Here is a 15,149-nt window from a genome sequence, read left to right as displayed (position 1 = left end):
GGATTCTGACCACCCCTTAAAAGTTACCCAAAGGAACACAGTCAAACATAACACTGTTTTCCAGTTTTTGGTAATTCAATGAGATTAGAAGAATTTTCATACAAATTTTCCCAAATTGAACACACGCAGGACACCTCTTTAACTGTGTCTCCATGTGTGGCAGTCTTTTTAATCTGCCTCAGAGGCCACTGAGTGCAAATGGACCACAAAAACACACGGCCCGCTCTTCAGGCACAAACATAAATAAATGTTCCCCAGTAGTTCTAGCCACAGGCGAGTTCACTGGAGATCAGCACTGACTGCTGCCGTTGAAAACAGAAAGTGCCTCAGAGCAGTGGGCACTTGTGAAAAGACTCATGGATAACAAAAAAAAAGAGGTCACAAATTTGTGATGTACAAAATCCTGATACTTTACTGATAGTAGTGACATAGTAGTGATAGTATTTGCAGATTAATACATCCATTACATAGATAGTGATAGCAATAGTGTCTCTACATGATCAGCCAGTCCAGGGGCTGATCATTTGACCAGAAAACTGGCCACAAAACTCTAACTACAATGACCTGGATGAATGAGGATCACCACAGCGGAAACAGTTCCTCATAAATGCGTCTAACTGAAGGACATCAAGCGCTCTAATGGACTGGGTGAACAGATTGATGTACATTTATCTGTGTACTCTCCCGTGACGTTGTGAATTAATACACAATACTTTAAGGTTGTTTGCTCACATGCAGTCAAAGAGGCGGCAAAGTGATTTGAGAAAGATTAAACTGTCTCCCCTTACAGGGCTGAGAAAGAGGTGCAGGTCGAGGCAGACAAACAATAGAATGGGCTCTGTCGCTCGCAGAGACTTTTAGTATTGATACACTGAGCCTCTGAGTGACTCAGAGCTTTTTTTAAATTCAGGGCTGCAGTGCTTGAGTCATCGCTGTTGATACTGACGGAAGAAGTCACCAGTTAAGCTTAAAATTCACAGGTGTTCTTCATCAGTTTACAAACAAAATCACATGGATTTATGCATTAGAAATCTCCATCACCTTGATGAGCTTCTTGCTTCACTTTCCAAAGGAACAATAAGCATCAACAGAGTTCTGCGCCTGGCTTTTCATGGTCTCTTCTGCCCTTGACATCACCACTCCACTGATGGAAGAGAGGGTTAATTACTAGGGTTAACAATGTCATGATTGAGTACCTGCCTCACCATAAATGTCTACAGGAGGGAGGGGCCACACACGCGGGGACATTCCATCTCATGCACTCTGATCTAAGTGCTAGCTTGTGTGCGGGTGCAGTCATGTGTGCTGCGATGGTGAAAGGGGTCAGGGATCTTCAGAAGCTCAGTCACACAGTAGCTGGTGCAATGGCCAATGGATGGAGAGACACATCCCTATAGGTGCAGAACACTAACTCTCAGTAACTGCAAAAACAAACAAGGCGACAGAGTTCACGCAAGCCCTCTGTGTGAGAGAGAGAGAGAGAGGGTCCAAATGGTGAAGTTTTTTTTCAGGCAACGCTGTTAGAGTTTCAGCACTTACAGCAAAATGCGAAGCTAATCAATACAGCAGCCTGCAGTCAGAGGAGTTCAGCCACCTCAACCTGAGTTTGCGGTAAAAATAAGTTTTCTTATAGGTGAAGGAAAGACGAAGTCAGCAGTTTCAGTTTAGTAAGTCTTCTTCTGACCGTGACTCTTATTAGTCATATTTGAAAATAATGGATGAGAATACATTGGAAAAAATGAAATCCGTACGCCACAGTCTCTTTTAGAATAGAAATAAATGACTAATAAATTTCAATATTATTTTGGTGTATTTTGGGGGTCAGTAGTACAAATATTCATCGATATTGGTTATACGACTACCATGTTTATCTGTCTGTCATAAATGGACAAATGAATTTCAATGAACTTTTCAGGAAATGTCGATAATAGAACAAGGAAAGGATGAGCAAGTGGTTCGCTAGACGCTAGAAGCGATTCTTAACCACATATGGTGGCAGTGGTGAGTCACTGAATTGACTTGACAGCTGCGAATCTGTGATAGTAAACAACTATCAAGAAGTTCTTGAAAAGAAAAAATGATAAAGAAAGTGATGCCCCAACAATAAAAACTGTTACAACATGGCAATACTTTCATTTCCACTTTATTTATCTACTTTGGAGTTTATTTATGAAAACGAAAATATATCACGATATTTAGATGTTGTACATCTATTTTAATCAGAATTTTATTCATTCAGTTTTTCCATTTCTGAACAGTTTGCACGAAGTGTATTTTTCGTAAATTTGATGAACATGACTTGCACCTGCTTCTGCTGCTGGTTGGACTTTTCCATGACAGATATTTTGGCGCTGATCACATGGTTTCGCATCATTTCACAAGGTTTTGGTTTGTATGGTCATTGAACACAAGTGAAATCAGTAATGAATCAGTTCTAGTCCCTGAATGGGCCCCAGACCCATTTGTTCAGGGAAAGGTGGGCGCCGAGATCAAAAAGGTTAGGAAGCCCTGCACTAGATTATTGCATTGATTCTAGTCTTTTGCTTTTCTAGTTATTATTATTATGAATTCACACCACTTTCCACTAACCTTTTTTTAAATTATATGAGTATTATTATTGGTCTCTTCTTTGTCATTTTCCTGTTTTTTCTGTACTTTTTCAAAAACTGATTTTCACTCGAGACTTTGACTTGTAATGTTTTGTACCTGTGCACCATTTTGGGCTCCAGCTTGCTTCATCCGCTCTATTATTTACTTACACAGCAATCTTCAATAAGATGGCAACTGCAGCCCTCACCAAGCCTACACAAGCTTTGATTGTGTAGGTTGTGTACATGGTTGTGATCATATTGTGCTTTTTTATATGCTTTCCCTTGTGTATTTCCTCTCATAGAAGATGATGTACCTTTGAGCATAAAATCTGACAAAGAAATCGACATACTTTCACGTAAAATTCCAGATTTGCAAGGTCTGAAAGACAACTTTTCAAAATGCCATATGTTCAAAGATACACCATGAAATACTATCTACATAAAAAAAATCATAAAAAAGTATGTATTGTTTTTGAACTGGTAGTTTGTTATATTCAAGATAGCAAACATAATAACCTTGTAACTTCCATCATATTCAATGCATCTGTCCTTCCTGTCTCCTGCTGCTGCCCGATATGCAGCAGTCATAACATAAAAAGACATAAACACAACAAAGGGGATAAGAGAGACGGACTGGAGTCACTCACCACCATCCCACACCGTCTCCCCTCCCTCACTCAACCCAGTCTCAATCACAACATCCGCAACCCCCATGCTCGGCTGCTACACTCGAAGAGAGAAATGCTATACATCTATGCAGGAAAATGCTGCTGATATTTGCAGTCAAAGACAAATGACCTTCCTTCTGAGGTCTGGCTCAACACACACCAGCCAAATATAGCTGAAATCCCTGGGGGCCGATGGCAGACAGCTCCTTATCTGTATGCTCAACTGCATCCGGAGCCTGTTGCTCAGGTCACAGGTCACCTGCAGCCAATGAAACAAAGATCATCAGCACAATACTATGACTACTACATAATATAGTATGCCTAGTACTTCATTCAAGGACACCGCGAATCCGTTACAAAGTCATTTGATGGCCAGCAAGCGTTTGTTAGACACAGCTGGACTCTGTCTAGTCCACTCCATCAAGCAGCGATTTCCTCTTATTGTAGATTGTACACAATGGCAAGCATGTTTTTTCAGTGACGTGGAGCAAATCGAAGCAAAATTATCACTTCAAGCCACAGGGAGGTCAAAGCCACATGCAGGGGGAGGCACGGGGGAAGAGCCAGAGGCGATGAAGAGGGGGATGGTGGCAGGAAGAGGGAACAACAGAATCTTGTGGTATTGATCCCATCTCTCCTTTCTCGGTGTTAACTGCCTATTTGTGAATGTCCAATAATATAAATATACACTCCACTTTTACCAAAACTGAAGGACGTTGAGGACAGGTTTGTTGTTTCAGTAAACTGCTAACTTAGTTAGTAGTTTACGAAAGAAAACTATTCTGACTGAAAACTCTTAGAGAGTCAAAAATACACAAATAGGTCATGGTCAGGTCAGACTGTCCCATGCTTACACTGCCTCACGTCTGACACACTGCTGATGACCATTGAGTGGACAACGAATCTTCAAGGCCGGTCATGCGGGGGAAAAAAGTTCTTTCTTCAGGTTTTGAGTTGTCAGTTCTCACTGACTAAGAATCCATTCTTTCTTTCAAGCCGTCAAATGACAAGTGGGCTTTGACGTTCCATGTTCCATGTTGATGCCTTTAGTAGGGATGCACCGAATTGAAACACATTGATGTCTTTAATAGAAAATATAATACCTAGGATGCGCAGACATTGTCGGTAGACATGCTAGTCTCAGTCTTAGGAACTAGACCTGGCCTCTTTTCAGTCAACAGGATGATCAAGTTTTGAGTAAGGACTCAATGATCAGTAAACAGACCCGCATCATCTCTAAGGAACGATCCAAGCGTCCGTTGGTGTACAGCAGACCTTAGCCCAATTTCTGTTCATAAATAACTCAGGATTAATGTGATTTGATTGCTACATTTCATTCTCAGCAAATGAAACGAGACTTTCTTCTTTATGACTTGTTTAGATTAGCTTCAGATTTGGGTTCCATCTGGCACTCGAATGCCGACAGAATGTTTCATTAGCACGAGTTATTTAATGACTTGTCAACAGCTACTCAGATTGTGACAGTTGTCTGTTTGAGTTAAATGTCCATGTTTGAAGTGGAAACAAGGGATTCATCTAAGGGAATATAGAAAATATAAAAAGCTCGACAACAAGGCCTTTTCATGTGTAGATAGAAAGTTGCTGACAGCACCGATATCAACATAAACCAGAGAGCCATGGACAGTACTAGAATCCATCGCCTCAAACAGTGTCCTGTCAGAGGTTTATCTGCCTGGAGACAGCAGCAGTAAGTCAGAACTCCTGGTGCTGCTCAGGCAGAAATCCAGCCACATACAGTACACACACTCACTGCGATGGGAGAGTGTGATTGGCCTGGAAGGCAGAGAAGAGGATGAGAAGAGAGTGAGCGAGAGAGAGGACTGAGTAGAACACAAAGGAGGCACGTCCTCCTTTCAGCATCACCACACAGGCACAACACACACAACACACAGCATGCTCTTAGCGTGCTGTGGTTTTCCATATGAAAACATAAATACTCTGGGCAGCAGAGTATTTACGTTTTTGGATTACAACCAAGCATTTCGTGAGATTATTTGAATAATCTTTTTGCTCATGCCCCCAATGGAAACAAACAAATGTCATTTTGATTATACAATGTGAACCCTGGGGTTCTGCTAAATAATCAAAGTAGAAAGTTGCACGTAAAACAACATATTAAGGTTGGAAGCAAAATAAACATCTTCAAAGCATTATGTAAATGAGTGTAAATGTTTTTACTAGTTACTAGTCAACCAGTAAAATCATAGTCATAAATCATAAAACATAAGTGATGTACAACAATGTTTGTTATTCTTAGATGACAGATAAATCGTCACATACTTTTCAACAAAAGCTATTGTGAGTGTCACTCCATGTATTGGAGTTGTGCGATCATCTACAGGGAAACAAATTTTGGTTTTAGCAATGCAGAGGCTGCTGAGCTTCATTTTCAAAGGAGGACAGAAAAGAAAGTAACGGACAGACAATCATGAAACTGTAAATGTGTGTGGTATATAATTGTAGTTTGTGATATGAACTCCATCATTTTGTTTGATACAAACATAAACATGAGATAACAACAATGTCTCAGGAATATCAACAGCTCGCTGAAACCGATGGTCATGAGAAGGACAGTTCACCACACAGCCATGACCGACAAATGACCAAAGACACAACAGTACTGGCACTGGAAGCAAGGTTTGGGGGAAAGAAAAGAGCACACAGCAAGTGAAGCGATTGTAGTGGACCCTGACAAAGATGAATGGACAGCCACCCCAAACATTCCTAGGATCCCTATCTGTGTAACTAGCCGTACTATAGTGATCTGCTCTTTGTGGTCATTTGTGTGAGAAGAACCCTCAAGAGCAACACGAATCTAACATCCCTGAAGAGAAACCTTTCAGACAACCTCAGTCCAAAAAACTTAATGCACAAACCATATGGGTATTTTCCAAACAATTACAATTCAGATTAACAACCATAATACTGTAATAGAGGATGAAACAGGCTGGATTATACTGGGCCTTTAACATGTGGGCTTACTTTCAGGACGCAGCAGCATGGTATAAGGACAACAGAGTTTTTTTTTTTAATTCATAAAATAAATAAATCAACATTTCCTCTGTAATGGCATTCAGTCCCATCAATCCCAAAAGCAAATTTCAATCTGCAGCTCCCTGCCCTTTTCTGAGACGTGAGACATGATGCCGTGGAGGCGGGAGCGCACTCATTCATTCACTCTCAAGAACGTATGTGACAAAACCAGGAGATGTTTGTTCTCCACTGGAAATAATAATCACCACCAGTCCCCATGAATGGAGGAGAGAGGAGGCGAGATAGGCAGGGGGAGATGAGGACAGGCATCTCTGAACTAGATCTATGTGTGGACCTGTGGATGGTTATCGAGGGAAAGTCATGAAATATGTCATCATGAATGCCACTTGAAAATACAGTAGTAACTCGGTTTTCAAACGTCCCGGACTTCGAGCAAATCGGAGTTTGAACAAAAATTTTGAGATTTTTTTCCTTCTGATTTCGAACGAAAATCCAGAACTCAAACCCCCCGAAAAAAACGGAAAAAACATAACGCGCGCAAACCGATCAGCTGACCCATGACGCACTTTGTTATTGTGTACGCATGGAACGCATTATTTCTTTTTCCAGTAATTGTAATGGGGGAAAATTGATTCAGATTTCGAACAAATCGCTTCTCGAACGGCCGTCTGGAACGAATTGTGGTCCAGAACCGAGGTACCACTGTAATACATTTTTAAATTTCATTCATTTCCCATGACAGGGAATTAGAGGGATGCACCGGTATTTGTGCGATACGAGCTTGAATGTCACATTAAGAAATTTTTGTTAAATTTGTGTTTGTGCTGCAGTGACTCTATTGATTGTCACCCATGTACAAGAAAAACATACTGAGCAATGCACTTCATGAAATATATGGAAAAATATCGACGTAACGTCATGTGTAATGGCGCAAGTAGTCAGTATCAGTACTCGCCCTCGTTTTGGAAAAAACTGCTCTCTGTGCGTCCCTATTAAATAAAATACACATATGTTATGGTGTCAATCAGGCAGTGGCTCTGTCTTTTTAAGCAGTATCTATTTATCTTTAACAAGAAAAATCTGAGCAAAATATGCATCTGAGGACACTGTTTTTCTCCTTGCAGCGCAAATATACATTTCCCATCTCGCAAAAACAGCCTGTCAAACTTGAAAAGTCGTCTAGCTTTTGGCGCACTTCCATGAGCATCAAATTTAATCTTAATCTTTAATCTAAATTGGAGACGCCACACTCCTGAGCTGCAACCTTACAGCAAGAAGACTGAAATTCAGGCTGAAGCAAAGTGTGAAGTTTGACTCTAAACACACTTACATGTGAGCGTGTGAGTGAATGGGTCCGTAGCAATATCATGAGACTCTTAACACCTGTTCACTATTTTGAGTGAAAACAGGTCTCATATTAAGCCGTACAACATTTGAAATTGATGTAATAACTTTTAACTAGCATCCAAACATGCAAAGGTTTAACACAATAAAATTAAAATTAAATTATTTTTAAGGAAAGGGAAGGGCTGGACAGATGAAAACACCAAGTATTACCACATAAGCACCTAACATGCCAATGTAAACACATTTTCTACACCCCTCTTATTAAATATTTTTTCTTTGTCTGATGTCTTGTCACATATTCTTCGTCCTCATCCTACTCATGGCCTTTCATCCAATAATCCATAACTCCGAGGTATCAGTCGGACAGCGCTCTGCTGCCGGCCCAGTCGGCCTGTCTCCCTATTTTAAATTGCTGCTGGGAGCTGCAGAAAAATCATTACAAATCTGCGTGCCAGTCACTAACTGTAGCATGAGAGGGAAAGAGTGGGAGACGCCAAGGACCATGCAAACCGCCTGAGAAGTGATGAGTTCCAACTCTGGCATCAGTGGATTGAACCGATGGAATGATGATGATGATTTTAATTATGCAGTAAGCTACCATGGTTTGTGTTCTCTGGAAATTATAAGAGAAACTAGTGTGACAATATAAAAGGCAAAACAACCTACGGTAAGTGTGGATTTTTTAAAATTAAAATAAACAAAGTTACAGCTATTTAGAAGTTGAAAGTACAGATTACAATGTTGCCATGAAAAAAATAGGAATATATAAAATACAACACAAATATTGGTTAAGTGTTATATTATTGGAACATACATCACCGTAACTAATCTACTTATTAATACGTATATTAACTACAAGTAAGCCTCTAACAAATCATTATAAAGTACAGATTAGATTTACTAAAACAGCCTAGATTTTGACCTGGAATACTCACTCTAAACAACAGCATAATTACGGATTATTAATAGTAAACAAGCAAGCAATTTGCTTATTAATAGTTATTATGTGTTCCCCCATACAAAGTGTAATAATAGCATGAGACATATCGCATTAGGAGATCATCAATATGCTTTCCTCACAGACTGCTCAGTCAAGCCATATTCAAAAGTCCAACCACATTTTGTATTTTCATTCTCCAACTAGGTGTGTAGTGAAGGAAAGTCTCCATTTGAATGCATAATGAGATTTGTGGGAGTTTACCGTCAAGGTTAAGTCAAGCTAATTGGCTGTCCAAATGATTTGAACTGCTGAAATGACGACAAGCAAACATCGCCCCCGTCTCACACGCCAAAGTTTGAGCCTTCAGCCTCGCTGGCCTCTTCTCCTGCAGTGACCTCGAGCGGCTCTGTCAACATCGGGCTGCTTTAATGGCTGAATTTATGCAACAAGACCTTCATCGAAGTCCATGCCAGAAACAGAAATTGAGACTATGTGAAAGCATACCATCATTTCTATCTTCGGGAAAAGAACGACAGAGAACCGCGTGGATCTTCTATAAAAAATAATGACATACAATCAGCATAACTACAGGGGATAAATGGCCTGGAATAGAGGGTAGTGGAAGCTAGTTTTGCATGACCAGAGCCCAGACCGTTTTAAGCTCATGGTTGGTCACGGATTTGGCAGCTGAGGAGTTGTTGAAATTTCACTTTCTCGGCCCTGATTTATTTAGGATTCTCCCAGGAATCCATCGGGATAAAAATAGCAAAGCAAAGCCATGTGGAGAGTGGCATTTCTGGTGGCATTTAGAATCCAAACCTGACAGTAACAAATAACTATAACAAAACAGTCATGAACAAAAATGACATGTTGAGAATCACCTTCTTAGGGACACTATAATCTGTTAATTTCAATATAGACAAGTGCAGTTATGACAAAATACTGATGACATGTTTAATAGTGTTCACAGTCCTACTGTGAATGACAGTGTTGATGCCCAGCCGTCATCATTGTTGACTGAGAGGTGAGCTGGATCATATGGACATCTATAAAAGTTATGCAAATGACTATGGTCGACAGCTGGTGACATCACAATATGCACATTAGATGGGTGCGCTTACTCCCATCCCATGCTCAAGTTATCTTCTACTGTCCACACACTTCGAACACATTAAGGATCCCAAACCATGCAGATGGATTTCGAAGTCCCACATTAAGAGTTCTGCTTGTCGGCTCCATCAGTCATCGTGGGAAGCAGAGACGTCTCAACTCTTTTAACATTTTTCCAATGAAATATTGATATCACTATTCTGACAGGGTGTAGCTTAGAAGATGATGGAAATGAAGGTATACAGTATATATATATATATATATATATATATATATATATATATATATATATATATATATATATATATATATTTTTTTTTTTTTTTTATTTTTTTTTTTTTTTTAGCCAAGCTTTAACAGATTTTCCTTTTTTTGGTTCGGTTTCCTTCCTCATTTAAAATAGTGACAAATGAAGTCTAGAAAACCTGTAATAATGAGAGAAGCGTTCTTCTTCCACCAGGGAAGAGATGAAGTTGTATTTTTAATAAGGCAGAGTGGTCTACAGTCCATGCAGAGCAGAAAAGCATGAATTATTCACTTTCTTCTGAGTTACTTATTCATAAAGGATACAGCAGGAGTACTGTGGAACAATAAGCCTTCAGAGAAAACACACCCCTGCACCACCGCTTTGGATGACCCACATCAACAACACAAGTGGCCCAGACCGCCCCTGAACTCACCACCCGCGGCTACCTGCAGCTCCGCACACCTGACTGCGGTGAGTCCACCCACCTCCTGTAGCTGCTCCAGCTCCTTCCGGAGTGCCTCCTGCTCGCTCTCCAGCTCCACGTACTTGTGCTTCAGCGCCTGGTTCTCCTCCAGGACCACCAGTCCGCACTCCGCGGCGCGGATCTTCTCCCGGTTCGCCTCGGCTAGTTCCAGGGTGAGCCGCTCCACCTCGGCCCGGTACTGCTCCACCGTCTCCCCGCAACCTGCTCCCGCGGCCATCGCCCCTCACTGTCTGCGGCTCTCTGTCCTCCGGTGTGGACGGAATCTGGGAGGCGGGCGGAGGCGAGGAGATGATGCTCAATGTCCGCCCACTTCTCTTCTGCCAGCGACAGAAAGACAGCGAATACTTCAAACCATCGCTTCGCCTTGCCCCAGTGTCTTATCCGCTAAGCATGTTCCACTCTAAACCTTTCACTGAACCACTTGAATGGGTAATTAAGGAGAATACAAGCTAAAACGAGGTCAATCTCTCCAGAATAAACCAGCGAACACCGCGCCAACTGTTCTCCATGAGCACGCGCGCGCCATCTAATGGTCAAACGCGTAGCTTGCAACCAGACGCTCAAATCCTCACTACAATGAACTTGTACTTTGCATCAGCTTTCTCGAGACTAGTAAGACCAGAAACCAGTCAGAACCATCTTTCTGCGTTTTCAGTTTCATCTCGCGCGACTTTCTTTAATGTCAATGTTTGTTCGGACACAACGAAATGGTTTTTATTGCTTCCAAGCACAATAAATAGTTCAGTTTATGAACAAATAAAAAGAAAATAACTAGAGCAATAATGCACAATAAAATGACATAAGAAAATGCACGAACAAAAAAGTATAATGTGTCTACAGCTGGGCGATATAAAGACACAATTTAGTCACAAGAGCAACACAAAGTAGTAATTTAAGTTGTAGTTACGTCTTTATAGAATTAAAACCGAAATTTGGTTATAATCAAACATTTGAGAGACAAGAATGGTAAAACATAATATTTATATAGTTAAGGAAATCAAATGTATACAATTTTAGTGGAATGGAATTAAGGAGATCCCGGGATTGAAATATATCATGTCAACATACCTGGAAAAGGTGGGTATTGTCAACTCAGCAAAACGTTGGAACCATGTTAAACTGTCTCTTTTCAAAGCAGTAAAAAAAATTAGTTTTATGTTGTTTACAACACTCTAGCAGACTGTTAAACCATTTGAAATCACATCTGATGTCATTTGTATACTATTTTCCTTCTTAATATTTAGAAGTTGTAATACAATTTACTGATAAATGACTTTTGCTTACACATGTACACGCACACACACTTGTACCGCTGTCTTTGTGGGGACATTTCATTGACATAATGCTTTCCCCAGTCTCTCACCCTAAAACTACCATCCAAAACAAATGGCTAAACTTAACCAGCAGTCTGAACCAAACTTAATTATAATGGCATAGTTATTTTTGAAATGTTAATCCTCAAATTGAGGATTAGCCTTGTGGGGCCAGGCAAAAATGTACCCACAAGCGGGTGTGTTTCCAATAATTGGTCCTCACAAGAATAGCTACCAGGTACACACACACAGACATGTAATGATACGACTGATTTATTACAGCACAATCAAATGAATTAGTTCTGACATTGTCCTGTGTCCTGTGTTACTACAGTAGGTTGACAGACTGTAACACAGACTGAATAAGAAAACAATCCCACACAGACAAGCAAGTCAGTAAATATAAAATCTAAAAGTCACATTTATTTCATGATTGTTTGAAACGTTCACGAAGCAACTATGGATGTAGACTCAATACAATAAACTTCAGTGTTAAAGCGGCAATGACGGGGTGAAAAGTTTAACTCGACACACGGGGCTGTAAATTTAATCTTTATTGTTAAAGAGCTGATAGTGAAGGTGAGGCCTTCAATTAGTCTTCTGTAATTAATCTATGATTTTAAAAAGTGCCTGCAATCAATGCAAGAATGATAATATGATTCAATGTAGGTGTTTGGAAATGAATCAGAAGAGCTAAGTCCTTCATTTACGAAAATGTGTCGACGTTGATAAGCTTTGTTTTTCCCCATTTCAGCACACATTTCGACCACTTGTTTCCAGAGTTGTGCAATTTGAACTGGTTTCTTCGTGGGTCACCATTATTTTGTTTCATAAAATCCTCACTTGACATGCTTGTGACCTCCGTTTACAGTCTCAAATTTAGATAACGCAGGGTTGTTGAAAAGTCAACAGGGGAAGAGTTCGGAGTGGGGCTGTGCCTTATCTCTTACAAGGAAGTGTGCGCCATGAAAAACTCACTGCACAAACTGGATCAAGTGGCTACAATCCTTAAAAACTCCATTAGTTGTTTGCGAAAACAAAATGCTGCTGCTATTTTATGCTTTATATATAGTTGAAATAATGGAAGAATGTTTTGTCTTTTAATTTATGCACAAATTGGTGTCTGACTTTGGGAAACACACATACACATCTATATATATATAAATAACTGTCCTTTTTTTTCTTTAACAGTAATTGTATCCATAAAATCCAAAAGAAAACCATGATGGGATTGTCTTGGGGATCATATTTCCATAGCTTTTATGTAACAAGGTGTTCATAATATTAAAGTATAAAATATAATTGGTTATAATTATTAAACATAGTTGTAAATATGTCTGATGTATGCCAATTTAAATAGCAACATATGAAGTTGTATATTCCACACAAAGAGATAAATAAATAAATAAAGCACTTGACCCAAGTTTTCCAAAGCAACACTTTATGCCAAAAACCTGATACAAAACCATGCGCTGTTGACAAGAATTGACATCAGAAGCAATAGTCTTCTCTGGTTCATGCAACACAGTTCTGTAAAAAAGAGAAGATATGATTCTGAAAAGCTGGATAAGGAGAAGAACAGAGGACAGTCCCTGCTATCTTTCTGTCCCCTGTAGGTCATAATCCAGAGTCCTGTGTCCTGAAGAACAGTGCACGCTGGTCCGGATCACGCTCGGCTTGAGCGTCTTAGGTAAGCAGCATGGTAGCCAGCACAGCAGAGGGACAGTCGGGATCTGTTGGAGAGGCAAATTCACCGTCAGTATCTTACGCAAAAACACCGCATTTCAATTCATGTACCTCATAAGAGACATGCGGAGGAACAATTGTGGGATATACATGTTGCCGTCCGAGCAACATCATGTCCTTCAGCGTTTCCGTTTTCCTCCATTTAGCTCGGCGGTTCTGGAACCAAATCTGAAGAGAGATAAGTGAATTTTGGGAACCACTTATTTCGTTGGAACAGGTTCAAAGAGCAGAGCTCAAATTATTGTTAGTTGAGTTGAAGATCTGTTCTTCTTTTCCAGAAAACACAGTTAATATGTGGTTGCCCAAATGACACCTTTTTCTTCCCTGAAATCAAGTCACTTCAAAAGCTAAGACTCATTAAAATATGTTCCCAATAAAAGAGCAAGTAACTGGCAGCCCAAGTGGAAACTCATGTTTTTTTTCATTCCATTATCGTGTGATTTTGTTGTGTCAATCTGTGTCAACCAAATCCTCTCGGTCCATGTAGCCCAGCGGTTTTTAAATGTTATTTGCCTTGCAAATGACTAATATATATGTAGCACAAATCGCCTGTGTGGGAGACAATCATCACCACCTACCTGTATCCGTCCCTCCTGAAGACTGAGGCTGGAAGCCAGCCGCTCTCTGGTGTTGACATCTGGATAGTGAGTCTGCTGGAAAGTTCGCTCCAACTCTTTCAGCTGGTGTGGAGAGAAAGTGACCCGGCTTTGTCTCTTTCTTTTCAGACCTAGTTGCAGACATCCAGTTGAGCCGCTGTACAAAATCCCATCTGTATTAAGTTGTACCACAGCAAACTCACTGGAGTGCCCTGTGTTGACCCTTGATAACTCCACACGTAGCTCAGCTTGTTGAATGTCTTGGGAAAGAAGAGGGCTAACCATTAGATGAGAGGTGAACATTACTGAAGAGGTGTGATGAAAACAAGGTTACCTGAGCAAAAATACTGGCTTGATGCGCTGTTCCGTTTGATGACAGACAAGCTGCGTTGAACTCCGACATCAGGTCTGACACGCACAGGTCTCCTCAAAATCTCCTCGATAGAATGGGACAGTTTCATATGTTGTCCCCGGTCCTGGTCCTCCCTGGACTCCTTGTGATCGTCCTCACCACCCAACATGTCAAGCAGTGTCTCCTCTGACTTGACAGGCTTGCCGAGCACGCACCTCTCCCCTGCGTTGAGATCAATTCTTCGAAATGTGAGGACTTTCAGATCGCTCTAATGCTTGACCTGCATCACCTGATCATAGCAAAGGAGGGGCGGAGACAGGTAACAGCATGCTTCTAGGAAAACTCAGTCAGACTCCCTGAGATGGTTAGTTTGATACCTAACAGCCAACTATTACAGTGACTTTTTTTTTTTTTATCTTATCGCTCACAGACACACACCTGTACTGCTGTGCGTTTGTTTACATCGTCCTTTATCCATTACTCCAGCTTCAAAAGAGATATCTTTTCATGGTAATAAATCTTGATAATATGCTGCGTCGAAGCCTTTCAATAGCAGCTTCTTATTCTTATCAGCAGTTTTATTGGAAGGATTGTGATTATCACTTTGTCCTCTCTTTGCACTCCAGCACACTGGTTCACCTCTGAACTTATTGTACTGTTGAAAGGAAGGTTGGAAGGTTTACACGCATTCTCTACCGCCATCTAGTGGTAAATTAGTTCGCCAACTTTACCGGACAAAA

General features: G+C 40.6%; 1 protein-coding gene across 3 annotated transcripts in view; it reads right to left on the bottom strand.

Moving 5' to 3' along the window:
* bicd1a (bicaudal D homolog 1a) overlaps nucleotides 1-10,863 on the bottom strand; it is a 29,309-nt gene extending 18,446 nt beyond the window's left edge. For 2 of the 3 annotated variants that reach the window (XM_053885918.1, XM_053885919.1), the window contains exon 1: nucleotides 10,404-10,860. In XM_053885918.1, coding sequence (XP_053741893.1) covers nucleotides 10,404-10,619 — 216 coding nt within the window. In that variant the 5' untranslated portion in view covers nucleotides 10,620-10,860. Of the gene's footprint in view, nucleotides 1-10,403 lie in introns of all 3 variants that reach the window. The other variant, XM_053885920.1, reaches the window with a different exon arrangement.
* Between the last annotated feature and the right edge of the window lie 4,286 nt (nucleotides 10,864-15,149).

This window comes from Synchiropus splendidus, chromosome 14, assembly GCF_027744825.2.
Source record: "Synchiropus splendidus isolate RoL2022-P1 chromosome 14, RoL_Sspl_1.0, whole genome shotgun sequence".
In the NCBI taxonomy this organism is placed as follows: Eukaryota; Metazoa; Chordata; class Actinopteri; order Syngnathiformes; family Callionymidae; genus Synchiropus; species Synchiropus splendidus.
The sequence above is the reverse complement of the archived record's forward strand: the minus strand, read 5'-3'. Positions and strand labels throughout refer to the sequence as shown.